General features: G+C 35.9%; 1 protein-coding gene across 1 annotated transcript in view; it reads left to right on the forward strand.

Annotated features, from left to right (window-relative positions):
- Positions 1 to 16,925, forward strand: part of bmp6 (bone morphogenetic protein 6) — a 52,358-nt gene that overhangs the window by 33,808 nt on the left and 1,625 nt on the right. Inside the window, exons 3-6 of the mRNA XM_077244280.1 lie at positions 2,567 to 2,715; positions 3,323 to 3,517; positions 16,520 to 16,596; positions 16,762 to 16,872. Coding sequence (XP_077100395.1) covers positions 2,567 to 2,715; positions 3,323 to 3,517; positions 16,520 to 16,596; positions 16,762 to 16,872 — 532 coding nt within the window. The remainder of the gene's footprint in view (positions 1 to 2,566; positions 2,716 to 3,322; positions 3,518 to 16,519; positions 16,597 to 16,761; positions 16,873 to 16,925) is intronic.

Raw genomic sequence — 16,925 nt, forward strand, 5'->3', positions numbered from 1 at the left:
GCTGTAGATATAGGGGCTGTTTACACAACACCATTTTCAACATAACGGAAAACTTTTTATGCGTTTTGGCCTTTCATTTACATCACAATGGCGTTTTGAGGGTTTCAAAGTGCAAGTTTCTAAAAACAATATCATTATTGACTTCGTGTAAATTACAAAAACACGAATTTGTGAAAACGGTGACGTCAAACGCATTACATGTTCAGTCTATAGGGTCGTGGTGTTCTTTACAAAGTGACATCGCCAACTGGCAACAACTGGCCTGGCATGCATAATACAATGTTTTAGTCATGGATCTGTATGAATGTGTAACTTTTGGTTTCATTTTATTTTGATGGTGCTTTTAACACATTCTTGGTGACTATAAGTAACGTTGCACCTACATGTCTACTAACTCTCGTTAGGGTGTTGGTAGAGTATCAGTAGACTGGTAGGGTTAGGGTTAGAATAAGTTGACATGCACTTGCAAAGTTAGTTATAGTCAGTAGAAAGTATGTTGGAGGACCAACACAATAAAGAGTTAGCAGATATTAAGCAGACAGTCTACTAATACTCTAATGAGAGTTAGTTGACATGTTGTTGGAAAGTTACTTATAGTCAACAGAATGTTCAAAAGGGACCATCAAAATAAAGTGTTACCAACTTTTTGACAATGTTTCCGTTTTTAGTACATCATTGACGGCTAAACATACCCTCAACTATTTGTCGTCCCTCATTTCAAAATGGACATGTAAAACAAAACAAAAAATTACAATTGAATGTAACTAAATGGTCGTGATTCATAGTCTTCACAGTTTGATTCACAGTAATCAAATTAGACTACTGCATTTTCTTAAAAATCATGGTGTTAATGGAAATCTTCTAAAAAGTGGAATGCTACACTTTTAATATTGTGCAAGTAGATAATTGTCATATAATGAATGAATAAATTTGTTGTATTACAAAAAAATTGGAGGTTGTATTAGGGCTTAGACATTTATATTTATGCATTTGGCTGGCACTTTTATCCAAAGCGACTTATAGTGAATATACATTTTATCAGTGAATGTATTCTTATGTCATTATATTGAGATTGAACTGTTTCGGAGAAATCTTAGATGCATTTTAAAACACTGCCGGTTGTATTTATTTTGAAATCAGGTTCTGTTGTCATGACGATCCATCAATACCTCATGATAAATCCAGCTTGCCATGACTGTAGAGTTATTACTTTTCTGTTTGTATATATTCTAGTCCCTGGTTGTTTTCATGTACATCTGGCCTCCTTGGAAAACCCTCCCAAAGCATATGTGAAGACGGTCCTGTATGCATGCGATGGCAGCGTAAAGCTATTAAACTATAGGCCTATTTTAACGGCAGCCAAAGACAGAGGCAATAAATGCGATTTAAAAAAAAGAAAAAAAAAAACCCTTACACTTCTGACTTTATTATTCCAGTTAATTTAATGTGTCTATAAGAAGCTTTACAGTGGGGTTTTTAGAGTCGGCAGCTCCCCTGTGGTCCCGTTCGGACCCCGTCCCAGGTGAAGCTGTGTGACTGGTGGTACTAAACAATATGAGTCAGCATAAGCATGATGTGTTCTTGTCGAATGTGACGTGTGAACCACCAGAGGGAAGAACCTCATATGGAGCTCCTTAGAGTGCGGCTCTAATTAATGAGCAATAAAGAGGGGCTACAGGGACATTCCCAGAACACCTGTGTGACCGACAGCTTTGAAGTGACCCAGCCAATGCTTATTACCATGCATAGTGTGTAATTATTATAATGGGACAGGCCTCCCTGTAAGGCTACTATACCTCTGTTCTCAACTGACAAGCTGTTATTTTTTAACATTGAATTAACATTTTTACCATTGAATACATGCCTTAAATTGATTGTAAAAAAATGGGATGAGGTTTGGAACAGTGAGATACTATAGTTTTTTTTTCTTCATATTTTTAATGTTTTTACTTTTATGGTTTCCATTTTAATATTTTTGTTTAGTTAAAGTTTTAGTAATTTTGTTGTTTTTTGCCAATTTTGTAAGGTTCTATGTAGTTTTAGAAATTTTAATTTCAGTTTTAGTTTTAGTTATTTTAGTAGATCAAGTTGAACTGAATTAAAATTAGAAATGTTACCTTGGGAACTAGCTGAAGTTTTTATATATATTTTAATTTATTTCAGTTAACGGTTATTTTATATCAAGCAACAGAAATGTTTTTTTATGGTTTTATATTTAATTTAAGTTAACTATTATAACCCTGATGGGAACAACCTAATTTAATTTAAATTGGAAATATTATTAAAGTTATAAATTATACTAGAACGTTTCTCTTTAAAACCAATGTGTTTGCAAAATACAGTTGTAATTTCATTACATATCTAAAGAATGCTGCATTTTCTTTGAATGTTACCATTCAATACTTGTTCTTTCTACCATTTACTTACATATTATTACCATTTATTCCATATACTTTTACAGTATTATTTGTAATAAAGAACATAAAACACTATTAGACAGGGTCATTGATTCAAGTATATATAGTGTTTATAACATTTAATGATCTCCAGACTTTCTCATTTGCAGGGATGCCGATCTGTTTCTGCTGGAATCTCGCAGGTTGTGGGCGGCTGAAGAAGGTTGGCTGGAGTTTGACTTTACAGCAACTAGCAATCTCTGGGTGATGAGTCCACAACATAACCTGGGTCTACAGATCAGTGTGGAGACCAGCAGTGGTAAGATAAGTTTAAGATGAGTTCAACCAATATGTTTGTGTGTGTGTGTGTGTGTTTGTGTGTGTGTGTGTGTGTGTGTGTGTGTGTGTGTGTGTGTGTGTGTGTGTGTGTGTGTGTGTGTGTGTGTGTGTGTGTGTGTGTGTGTGTGTGTGTGTGTGTGTGTGTGTGTGTGTGTGTGTGTGTGTGTGTGTGTGTGTGTGTGTGTGTGTGTGGGTCAGGTGATTGACAGTAAACTGGGCGTCTATGAGCCACCATGAGCAACGATGGTGTTCCAAATAGATTATTTCCAGGGAGTCCATTGCCAGTGAGGTGACTGGGAATGTTAACAGATGTTTTTTGGCTGGGTATTATATAGTCCTCATTGGCTAGTTCAACCTATTCATTTGAATTTCCTTTGGTAACTTTGAGTTCAGTTCTTGAATCAGTTTGATTTGCGAGTCAACCAGTTCAAAGTCATTCAAAAGAAACCATCTTTGGAACTATGAGTCCTGATGTGACTGCAAACAAACAGCACTTTTAAAAAAGATGCCCTACTTATTGATATCTCTGCATCTAAAACTGGACAGAGATACCTATAGTATTCTCCTTTTCTTTCTTTTTTTTAAAGGATGGAGCATCAGTCCTAAGGAAGCAGGGTTAGTGGGTCGTGATGGCGCTCTGGAGAGGCAGCCTTTCATGGTGGCCTTTTTCAAAGTAAGCGAAGTCCGTATTCGCACTGCCCGGTCAACGGGCAGACGCCGACAACAGAACCGCAATCGCTCCAACAGTCCACAGGAGGCGACAAAGGGAACTGCCCATACAGGTTAGCCATTTGTATGTCCCATATTGTGAAATAAGCCCCTTCCTATATTTTTTTGTTTCTAAACAACACAAGTTTAATATGCACTTAAGGCAGAAATCAGCCATCCAGTCTGTTATAATGTTTCAGGAGATGCTGACCTGGATAGTCTGAATCTTATACCACTTCAAAATGAAATTCTGGACTCAATAAATGTCTTTAAGATCCTTTTGAGAATTAATTTAGGAAGCAGCACATATGGTGGCCTAACATCCTTTGTCTTAATTTGAAGTCCTTTGTCAGGTCCTCATCAATGTAAACCTATAAGAGATCAATAGAAAAAACAGTTTTTTTTAAATATGGGACCTAAGCTTTTAGGCACAAATTATACCGTACGTGAACGCAAACTCTTCTAGCTAGACAAGCTTGAATTCATGCATTGTTACATCACACAATTTAAAAACACAATGCAAGTACACAATGCATTATCAGTGTTGCCAATAATGCTCACTATAGTGTCCTTAGTCTAAACTGTCTTCATTATGGTTAGTTTTTTTTTTTTTTTTTAGGTCAACTAACCTAGCTAAACTGTTGCTGGCATGTATATTGTACTGGTGTGATGTAATTTCGAACAAAATCATGGCCAAAAGGAAGTTTGTTTTGGGTTTGTTTCGGAAGTTCAAAACAGCTTGCCAAATCGAACAAAAGTTTGCTCTGGCTGGTAAACACCTTTAAACTATCATTTGTCCTTAGTGAACATGCAATAGGTAGGTGTGGCTCTGAGGCTCCGCCTTCTTTGAGGAGGGAATCTTCTTTGGTTCGTTTCTTCTGTTCAGTCTGTCATGGTCTGATGTCCATGAGTAAAAACATGAACACAGAGGAGTGCTGCATTATATTAGAAAAAAAAGAATTGTATTTCTAATTGAAAGATACACTGAGATTGTTTTTTTATTTATTTAATACTGTAAAACCGCTGCTTTAAAGCAATCTATTGTATAAAATGCTATATAAATAAACATGACATGACTTGACTGGAGTGCCGAATTGCAGAGCTTGTACAAACATATCCACATCGCTATAATCAGATGCTTTCTTAACTACTGTTTTCTCACCGCTGCCATTTTTTGTTGTGTGCTTATTTTGTCATTGAAAGGAAAGTGTGCAGCTGCAGCACATATTTCCATATTTATCTAAGTGGCACTCCCTGCAGCATGGACAGCGTTGGTTAGAATAACAGTAAAGCTCGTAAAGTAAAGTTTGTGTATTTCAAACTTCTTTTTACCCCTAAGCGAAGAACAAAAAAGTACTTTATGGTGAATATATCAGGGCCTTACTGTAAGTATGTTCAGTAGATTAATGTTTTGAACCCTTATGAAAAAGAAGTGTGTGTGTGATTGTATTAAAAGTACATATGTAGTGTACTTCAAATATTTAAAGTATATATATATATATTTTTGAGAAAAATACATTTGCAGATTTTTTCTTTTCTTAAATCGATTGAACAGATATAAAGCAGCAAGATTTTGCACCAATCAAATTTCTTTCTGCACTTCGCAATGAGGTCAATACAAAGTAGTATCTGACGGTGAAAATTAAGTTTAATTAAATGTAACTCATGCTAAGTGCCAAATGCGAATAAATGTTCTATTTGGCTGGACCACTATTGTGGGTGATATTTTAATTGTTGTTTAGTTAAATGAAAACCACATTTGTATTGCAACAGAGAAATAGGCATAATAGTTTAGACAAAAATATGCATTTTCATGTGTCATAAAATATACCCAAGAAATAATTTGTATAAGAAGTGTAACTGTAATGGGACTTTAATAAAGAGTAGAGCCTACATTTACCTGAAAAAAATAAACAGTTACTGTTTTTAAGAGGAGTTAATGTTTGTGTTCCTGCGCAAAAGGTGACGTTAAAATCTAGATTGCTTTTGTTTTTTATTATCTTTATTATTAATTCAAAACTTTTTTTTATTTACTGTGGACAAACAAGCTATATACAGTTTTGATTGTAACAGTATACTTTTTTGCCACACAGAGAATACAATCAATCAATCAATCAATCAATCAATCAATCAATCAATCAATCAATCAATCAATCAATCAATCAATCAATCAATCAATCAATCAACCAATCAATCAATCAATCAATCAATCAATCAATCAATCCCCAAACCAATCAATCAATCAATCAATCAATCAATCAATCACCCAACCAGTCAATCAATCAATCAATCAATCAATCAATCAATCAATCAATCAATGCCCCTCATTGTTAAATTACCTTAGAGGTAATGGTAGCTGCATGTTAGAGAAAGTTAATAGGGAACATTGCTAAAAAGTCAATCTAGTACCACATTAAGCATATGGGTACTGGCAAAGTATTAAGATTCAATTAAAAATAAATAGTTGGATCCAGATAGGGCCACATTCAGTTATCACAATCTCACTTCAGCCAGGCAACCATAGTTGGCAACCCTGGTTAAGTGCAGTGTGGAAATTCCTAATATGAATCAGACCCCTAAACTAAACTAAACTATCATTGGAATTATGCAAAGTGAACCCTGAGCATCTTGCAATAAGTATGTAATAATTTTAACAAACCTAATGACATTATAACTGAACATATTCCCAAATAATTCCATATTGAATCAAACTCAAAATCCCATCCCATATTCAATTGATGATAATTAGCTGAATACCTTAAAGTACCCCAATTATGCTATTTTAAAGGTTCCTAATGTTGTTTTGGAGGTCTCCTACAACAGGTTTCAAAAACACTTTAATTTTCCAAGGTCAAAAAACACTTTCATTTTCTCATAATATACATTGCACATCACATCGTTTCTCAAGGAGTTGGAAAACGGTTGTTTTGGAGATTCAGTCTCTCTAAACCCCTCCTTGCCGTCAGCCTACTCTTCTCTGATTGGTCAAACGCCCCAGTCTGTTGTGATTGGTCTGTCACTTACAGCGCATGTTAGAAACGAAACTCCTATTAACATATCTAAATTTCAGCTCTGGAGGTTTTCCTTAGCGTTTGACAGACAGTGATATGAATGTTGTCTTCATTTTTTCTCTATCAATGCCAGTGCAAGTCCTAATCCTTTTGAAGTGCATACAAAGTGGATTTGCAGCTCCGAAAACAGCTTCTTCTTGACACGTGGACAACACAAACCAATTTCTTCCAGGCCTCAGAAGCTATACAGTTTTTGAGGGCGGGTCAAAGTAGACGTCGTTAGCAGGCAGCCAAAAATCTGGCATTATGCAAATTTGTTACTTTGTTATGTAGGTATGTTACAGGAAGTAAGATTGGAATTGTTGATGACTCATTTCAGCAGTTCAGAATCAATTTTTAGGAGACAATTTTTTTTTATCGTGCACTTTGATCTTTAAAACTTTGCAGACATTTTACATTCACAGACAGCTATAATACACACGACATGAAAGGTAATATTCGAAAAAGCATAATAGGGACACTTTAAATGGGTACCTTTCTAGTTTAAATAAGAACAGTAGAGGACAGCAGGGTCTTAATCCAGTTTCTGCTTCTCATTATTGCCCTGGTTTTGGGGTGGTCTGAAAGCCTAGTGCTAACACCCCACATAATCCAGAGCTAATTGTGAATGTGAGGCCTCCAAACATAAAGGACCTTAGGGCTAAAAACTGTATATTTATCGTCACGTATCGTAAGTTTATGAGTTTAAATAACATAGCTCGATACATTTTGAATTGGAACTGTTTTTTATGTGCTTTAAGATGCTTATATTTTCATTTCTCCTGTCAGGAACAGTGATTTCTCTCTACTTTTATTTAATAATTATTTGTGTTTGGCAAAACATTCAGTGTATGTTCACAACTACAATACATTTCATTGACGTAAATACATATTACGCATGCAATGCATTCTGAAAAATGTACACCAGTGCCATATGTGAATCAGACATCACACTATTTCATCCATTTATACAGTAGTGATTAAACTCAAAGCTTCTAAACCTCACAAACTATGTGTCTCGTCTAATGAGGAAAATCTTTTTAATTTGTCCTGAAGGATTGGACTTTATGTAACCCAAAACATCAACCCCTCTCCTCGGCTCGACTTGGGATGTCTGGAGTGTAAATATTTATATTTGGTGCAGGAAGTTTCGAGGCCGTTGTGACAGCCTTCCCCTCGTGGCAGTGTTGAGAAGGCATATGGTTCCAATATGAAATCACTCTTATCAAAGCATTCATAGACTGCCTGTGAGCGCTGCATCTTGACCCATATTGAGAGATACAAGTGCACTATAGTTATAGTCTCTCTAATTGCCAAATCCAATGTTAGGAAATAACTTTTGGGGTGAAAATGTGTTTCAGAATCAAGATAAAAGAAAACAACAAATAATATTTAATACATAAAATATATTATTTATACTTTAATATAACAACTTATATTAGTTGATGATGATAACAGTTATGATATATTATTTAAAAACTAAACATTTAATACATATTTAAAAAGTGTGCACTGTGCACAATAAATGAACCATCCCTGTTGACATTACAACTGATTTTTTGTTTAATATAAATCAGTACTGAATAGAAATCATGCAGTTGACATGTAGTTGCAAAGTTACTTAGTTAGTAGAATTTCAACATAAAGTATAAACAAATATAAATATTCGATAAAAAATTAAATGAATAAAAAACTGAACTAAAATGAAATAAGCTGAAGTACTAAAAGTACTAAAACTGTAAAAAAATAAATTAAAGCCGAATAGAAATGACAAAAGCACATAATAAAATTACAAAACTTTAAAATTAAAATAGAAAATGTAAAAGTAAAAGCTAATTCAAAATCTTAGTAAAATAGTACTACTAAAATAACACTGATATGATTGATAGAAAATTATTATAAAAAAGATACCCTTATATATAGCCGTATAAAATATGTTGAGTGTCAGGACATTTAACTTTTTTTTTTTTTTTTACAGCAGTACTGCAAAAACGTAATAATTAAAATAGTATGCCATTATTTTCAGATTACAGTAATGAGAAGGATATTTGTGCACTATAGTAATGTGATTGTGATTGTCATGAAAGTAATGTCACAATGCAAAAAAAACTGTAATGATCCTAAAAACAGGCTTTCTTTTCTTATCTTTTCTTTCTTTTGTTTCCGGGCAGACAAATGACCCTGGCATATTCTTGACAGGTTTCACATTTCTTTCTGTCTCTATGAGCTTCCAGTTCAGGCGAAGCACTTTACGTACGCTAAGAGCTTTGACACTGTTTCTAAAGCTTTGACTATATGTGAAAACAAAACAGCACATCAAGCGCTAATGCTTGGCTAGAGGTGCGCGGGGGAGCTCGCCGGCCTTTGGCCCGAGGGAAGTTAACAAGCGTCTAGCTCAGCTCAGTATGTGCCGCCCCAGCGTTAGACCTGTAATTACCTCTCCGCTGTTATTAGGTGCTGGGCTAAAATGCATGACCACGTTAACAGTATCGCTTAAAGAATTATAATAACACGGCACTGTCCAGCTGCGGTTTTTCATCTCCCCTCCCTCAGCCCTCCTTTTGTTTACCGTTGGTGTAATTAGACATCGGCAAGCTCAGGGGATGGAGGTTTAATAACCACAGTGATGAAAGACAGGAAGAGAGATAAACTTCACATGGACGCAGACAGCACTCACATTCTCTTTCAAGTCATCAAGGGAACGGGGTGAGACAGCCTCCCTGCCTCAGCTCTTTCCAGGATGGATGTTATTCCATGCGGAACGCCATGTCCATTACTCCAGAATGCCGTCACCACAAGGAATGTCATTGTGTAATTGCTCCAAAGAGAAGCTTTTCGTGAGAGGCATCTGTGAGATTTCATTGCAGTCACCATGTTTTTGTCTTTTGGTCAAGAATCCACGTGTGTATCTTGGCATGTGCTTTTGACAGCTTTTGGCTTTAAATGTCAAACCAAAAAGGCCATAAAGCTAATATAACTATTTCTATTAACAGTTCTTGAACATCTGCGTTCTTCCACCAATACTCTGAAAGTGATTCCTGTGCTGCGACAGAGCTGCACTTATGACTGTATCACAGTAATGAGAAAATGATTAATCATCTTCTTCATTTGTTAATTAATAAATCTTTTTCAGTATGTAGTTAGGTCTAATTATTTATTGTTTCGTAAAAATACTAAAAATGACACATTTATTGATCTGTTAAAGTGCCCCAATTATTCTATTTTAAAGTCTCTTAATTTTGTTTTTCGAAGTTTCTTACAATAGGTTTACATGCAGCCAAGGTCAAAAAGCTCTTTAATTTTCTCATAATATGCATTGCAGCCTCACCGCGTCTGAAACGGTTCAATAAAGGATTATATCTTAACCCAACCCATCCAGCCTACTCTGCTCTGATTGGTCAGATGGCCCTGTCTGTTGTGATTGGTCTCCGCTTACAAGTGCGCATGACGGAAACAAAACGGCCATTACCATATCTGAATTTCAACTCAGGAAGCTTCCTCAGCACTTGATACACAGTCATACAAATGGTAACAATAGTTTTTACCATATCAATTCAAGTCCGAGTCCTCATCGTTTTAATGTCGACAACATAACCCAAACCCAGCTACAACTACAGTGTTTTAGGACTGGGCTAAGTAGACGTTATTTGTGGGCAGCCAGTGAAGACCATAGGCTGGCATCATGCAAATTTGTTACAAACCTATGTAGTTTCATGCAGGAAGTTAGACTGGAATTACCAACGCTATTACACGACCAATTTGTACGAATTGGTACAACCGAGTAAAAGGTGGCTAATTCGTAAGTTGGGTTAGGTTTAGGGGCGGGGTCAAGGGTAGGACATTCTTACAAATTCATACGAATTGGGCAACTCGTAAAATATGTACAATTTAGAATCGGTTCTTTCTTTTGGGAGACAATAACTTAGTTTATCTACACTTTGCAACTTTGCAGACCTTCTACATTTACAAACAGCTAGATTACACACTACATGAAAGGTGATATCTGACAAAACATAGTGGGGGCACTAGAATCAGAACTGTTTAGTAGAATCAAATCAGAAGCAGAATCATTAAATTCCTTGTGATAGTCATCCCTACATATGATAAGCAGGCAGTGGTCTTCATTCGAGGGCCAGCAGAGGCCCACAGGACCCATACACAGCAGTAACAGTGTGGCATTAAATTTTACAGGCAGGAAGAGAAGCGCTTTATGGGGTACCACAAATCTGGCCTTTACACTCAATGAAACTCCACACTAAATATCTGCTTTACTCCTAAAGAGCCCTTGACAGTAAATGCTGGCAGTAAATAAAGGAAAGGTGGAGGTAAACAAAACTGGAGTGTGTGAATACAGTCTGAATTCAGTGTGTTAAGGCTGGTCCACACTAAAAGATTTTTTTAAATATTATCAGATTTTCAAAATGTGAGAGACAACAAACATGACGATAAAAAAAGTGACTTTAGAGTAAACAAACATGGCGAACGACAAGCAAGAAGAAATGGCGATAATATGTTTGGACTGCTTTTTACAGAAAAATCGCTTTCACGTGTAATTTATTTATGCTGTTTTGGTTCATGGTTCATATTCATGTTGAATACATGTAGATGCATCATATTTGGGTGACTAACAAAAACAGTTCCAGGTTAAGAAATTATATTCTACATGAAGATGAAGCCTGTTTTAGGACCATTACGATTTCTGTTTTCTTGACATTTCTCATGACTGTAATATGAAAAACACTACCATTAGCATTATTCAGCCAGAGTTTCCCTTTTGTGTTTGGTTATAATTTTCATAATTTTCAATGATGAATACCACCCAGACAAGATAGAAACAATGCCATATTAATATTACTGGTAGTAAGTATTGGTCATAAAAATGCTCATCAATATTCATCTTAAGCTATAGCAAAATGCTTTTTAAAATAGTATAAAAAGGAGAATAGCATGTCACACCACAGGACATGTCAACTTCCCAAATGAATGAGTTGTGTGTAACTAATGTCTCAAAATCTGCCTTTCTTTGGTTGTAGTTTGGTCTCATTCTCAGGCCCGTGGTTAGGTGTAGAACATTCTTGACTATAAATGTCACAGTTGGGGATCTGTGTAAGACAGGTTCACTGCTCGGGATCAGAGAGGAAGGGGACCCCTGGGGGACCGACTAAAAGGCCACTCGGGAGAGCTCGGGGGCCACTCCTGCTGGCGGATTTATCTCAGTAAATATTTACCCTAGTCCTGCCAGACAGAGTGAGAGAAATAAAAGAAGGGGTCTTACTTTGGGGGCTAAAGAAGGCCTGAGATTTCACACTGCATCTCTAGCTGAAAACCAAGAACCTATAGTTAAAACAGAAATTATTTTGAAATAATCAATTTCAGTTAGTCAATACTGCATATATTAATATTCTCTTTTAACTGAAAATTACAGCAAACTATAACAATGATTTGTCGATACTACAGGGTATACAGTGGGTCTAAAGGCACTGTGGTAAAAAGTAGATTTTATTTTATGCTCCTCTAAACCACTAGATGACACTTATTACAGTACTTTCCTAAATATCCACATTTTACTATTCACATGGAAATTTGTCTGATACATAACTCAATTGGGGGAAGCAATGCAAAGTTGATTCTGTGTTAATTTGATGTTTTTTTTTAAGTGTTATAGATTTATGTAGCAATTGACAATCGATAAAATTACCAAATATATTTTGAAACAAAAGTCTTGATAATGATTTTCAGGTTTGATCAAGGTAGTTAAATAATTACCTTGTTCTGGCATGAAACTCTAGATGGAGCAGGCTGATTGGTCTAACTCATTTGGGAGCATTCATGTCATTATCTACATACGACAGCTGATTGGTTGTTGTTGCATCAGCGGTAGGGTGACCAGAAGTCCCGAAAAATTGAGAACAGTCCCGAAATCTAAGCTCTTGTCCCAAATCCCTTATCCGGCCCTGATTGTCCCGCAAATTATACTAAAGCAAAATCTTGAGTAGTTATTGTCATCTAAAACATTAAAAACGGTCCATGGAGGTTGATTCGTGAAGAGAGCGCAAGTTGCAGCAGCTGCAAGCTTAGTGAATGAATGTGCACGCAGCCAGTTGTAAAGGAGTGATTGATTTTTCGCGGCATAAAAATACTTTGGCAATGAACAATGACTACATATTAGACTACCCTCACCCTCAAGTCTCTGTACTTGCTCTGCAGCAGCAGCAGTGTAGTAGATATATTCAGCCAAAACCAAATGCATTCTCATTCTTTTCATATCCATTACCATGCCAATCTCTGTTACCATACCAATATCCTGAGATCTGTTATTACAGAACTGAAGAATATGTAAAAGTATCGTGTTTAGGATAAAAATCGCCCCTGCTGTTGGGGCTAAAGGCACAATAATCGACATGATAATAAATAGCTGGCTGACTTTTTACATTCATTGATATGACATTGGTAGATTCAGATGGTTAATAAAATGTATTGGGTGTCCAATTAACATTTTAATGACAGTATTTTATTAAATACAATCACAGCTTTAAGAAGCTTTTGCCAACCAGTTGCATCAGCAGTGGATTTTCAACGAACTTTCTCTTAAAAGAGAAAGTGGGAATCACCCTGGATGATTGTTGATTTCTTAGGATGACCTCAGAGATTTGTCTACACACTCACCATGTGGTTTCAGTTACAGCCTTAATTTTCTTTTCTACATTACTCAGACAATCAATTACAGGGACAATCATGTTGTTAATAAAGGTAGTTTTTTTTTTTTTAGATGAATACATGAATACTGTCCAAAAACATTCTTAATTTGAAAGATTTTTGCTATTATCTTAAGAAAAGCTTCACTTATTTCAGAGATAATGACAATATATTTAAACACAGGAAATATGCAATGCAAATTTGGTCAGTTCTATCTAAATGTTGAGAACCGCACTTTAGTTGAATCATTTATTTGTAAGTCCATCCACATTATCAAGTATCATCTGACCAAAAAAATTAAAAAAATAAAAATCAGTTCGTAAATGTTTTCATTTATTTATGTTTTTGAAAAAAATTCTATTTTAATTTTGAGCAAACATTAGAGGGAAACATTTTCTATCTTCATGGCTAGGTACGTTATCTGCATGTCTAGACATAGCGATGTTACAGGGTGAAGTTAAAGAACCCATATTATGCCCTTCTTTAGTTTTAGGTTTTCATGCTTGAATGTTCAAAAACATAATTTTCCACGTATTTTACATTGTTGTAGCACCTCTCTTCCCAGGCTGCCAGTACAGCTCTGTTTAGTTCCCGTTTCTATAAATCCCAATCCTTCCAAAAAGTGCAATGTGCTCTGTCAGCTAGAACAGTGTGTTGTGATTGTTTAACTGCTTTGCGTGTTTTTTGGAAATATCACTCCCCTTATCATAACCGTGAGTCTCAACAAACTACTGATTCAACTCAACCTGGCCTAGCCCCCTTTTAGCATATGCCCTGGGCGGGTATTCTTTAAATGAGGAATTTTGGGACGTAAGTTCCTGGAAAGAAACTCAAGACTACAACTGAGGCATTTCAGGGAGTTCAGAAATTGTAGTTACTGATAGAGAATAACTCCCTTTGTAGTGGACTTTGTGCTTTGTAACTTTAAAGACCTATTTCATAGTATGTCCTCTTTAAGCTCATCATTAAACCAACATAGGCTCATTGAAAAAAAAAATGTTCCACTTCCTACATTTTTTCAAAACTCCAAACACGTACCAAAACATTCAAAGCACTACACTTTCCAGATGAAACAACACTCGAGGCAGTAAAACACCAACAACTTTTGTTATTTTTCACACAAAATTATGATTACAGGGTAGATTATCGATTAATAAAGACTTATTTTTGTGTGGTTCCTTTCACAGTACTATGTGATGACCTCGAAACACTTTTACCATAGTCCATTATTTGTAAATTAATACATTTTAATGTTTGCATTACATTAAAAGCTCCATATGTGTGGCTTTTCTGAAGTAGCAGACTTGCTCAGTAGCTCACCTGGTACAGCATTGTACTTGTGATGCAGATTGCTTGAGTAAATGGCATGTTTGCTTCAGCAAATGTCAAACTGTCATGATACCTGCAACAACCAACATAATAAAACAGTGCCAGATTCAAGTTCAGCTGTTTCGGATAAAAATTAACACTTACTGGACAGTTCACTTTGAAAGTGGAACGAAACATGCAATAGGCAATGTAACATAATTTTGCAGAAATGTGGCCACAGGCGTGTTTTTCCAATGAGCCTGGGTTGCATTATACATTACCACCAGGTTCCTGACTGACTTGGATGTTGTTAGTGTTGTTGAGCCCAGCTGGACTGTGATGTTGTGTGGAATTGCCAGGCTGGCTGAGTTGTAAATATTGTGTATATTGACAAGAAAAGGGGCCCAAGCATCAAACCCTTGGGTACCCCAGTAATTAGCTAGTGTGTTTTAGACACCTCCCCAGGGCGGTTTCCATCTAATGTCCTACAAAGTGTTTCCTGCAAATGTGAAACCAATGTACAAACTTAGGGGAACACAGTTTGTGTGCTGCAAGCGAAATAAAGATTTGTTGTGTTGATCATGTGTACAGTGTTATTATTATCAAACCATTAAACATTTATTTCAACAGGTGTATGTATTAGTTTTTTTTCTCACCTGTATAATGGGTTTTCAAGTTGAATCAACATATAATGTTTTGTCTTACGAGACCAGTAAATTAAATTTACTTACATCATAATGTCATTACAGTAATGAATTACAGTATGGTATCATTAGGGAGGCTTCAGCAGCCTGTTTGAAAAGAAAACAAACAGTATAACAGCCAGTATGCTCTCAGACATGGCAAAAGTGTGGTGAATGGGATTGAGGGGGGTTAGTTTGATGTGGTGGTACTTCTTCTAACTACCTGTCTTGCATGGCATGTCTTGACACTGTTAGCAAGATCTCTGGATGGCCAAAGTTTTGCTCTTTGGGGGCGGGAACTGAAAAAAAAGGAAGGGATTGCAGCTGGCCTGAACTGATATCATAGTTTTCTCTCTCCTCTCCCACTCCACTGCACTTAGCAAAAATTACCAAAAAAAAAAAAAATTAATGTATGAGAACACAAGTGGAAAGATTGTGTCAGAGTTTGAATTCAGAGCAGGAGTCAGTGCCAGAGATGACCTTCCCCTTCAGAAAACCTAAACCTACCTGCTGCTGACATGTGGCTAGTTCATGGGGTGGAGCCATACAGATAATTGAAATAAACTGTAAATGTGGCTGACAGCAACTGGTGAAGGACACATTGTTGCAAAGCAAATGTTTTGTGATGTTGACAGGATTAGCACTTCAAATATTGTCTTTATTCTTGTTTTGAGACTCTATCATGTCATACTAAAGTATACTCAAACTAAAATGAGGAATTTTAAAGGCACCGTATTGGTTAGAAGTGCACTAAAGATATTTTCATGTGATTGACAAGGAATGCCTTAGACGCTCCCCTGTTCCAAATCTGTATGACTTTTTTTCCTTACATGGAGCATGAATGGAAATGTAAGGCTAAAAATAAAGCCTCAGTCACCATTTATTTTTTACTGTATGGAACAAAGATAGAAAGAAGGTTTAAAAGTGACTCTCATTCAATACTTTGGGTTCCAAATTCAGTTGACGGAATTTTCATATGCACTTTTGTATTAGTAAGCACATCAAAATTAGTGTCTTTAAAGCACAACAAAATATTTTAAAAACATAATGATTTAAAATTAACTTAAAATAAACTTTTAATTTGACTTACAAAGGTCACTTTTTAAAACTACTTAATTTAAAGAAACAGGAAAGTGTACTCTCTTTAAGTACACTGAAAATATACATTTAAATTTTTTTGTTCTGAGGCAGGATACACTACAACTGCACATTCAATACAATTGAGCACACTTTTTCAAAAGGGATCCATTTAAGAAAAATTCACCATTAGTATAAAGCTAAATGTATGTTATACTGTAACCTAGCACGTGTTAATGTCTCTCTTCTCTGTGAACGGCAGATTACAACAGCAGTGATCAGAAGACCGCCTGCAAAAAGCATGAACTGTATGTCAGCTTCAGAGAACTGGGCTGGCAGGTAAAGATGAATGACATGCATATTCATCATTACAGATATCAGACTGGTGCAGGCTTCAGTAGCCATTTGCATATAATATAACTGATGATTATAAATGTGTGTTGATTCTATTTTAAGATTATTTTAATGTGGGCAGCCATTTTAATTTTAAATGTCTTTTGTCAGGACTGGATTATTGCACCTGAGGGCTACGCAGCAAACTACTGTGATGGAGAATGCTCTTTTCCCCTAAACGCCCATATGAATGCTACTAATCATGCTATAGTACAGACACTGGTGAGTTCTTCTTTATAAAATAAATACCAGATACCCTAACAGAACACATCTTT

Source organism: Siphateles boraxobius, unplaced genomic scaffold, assembly GCF_051911475.1.
Source record: "Siphateles boraxobius isolate OS27281-9 unplaced genomic scaffold, OSU_SipBor_1 26, whole genome shotgun sequence".
Lineage (NCBI taxonomy): Eukaryota > Metazoa > Chordata > Actinopteri > Cypriniformes > Leuciscidae > Siphateles > Siphateles boraxobius.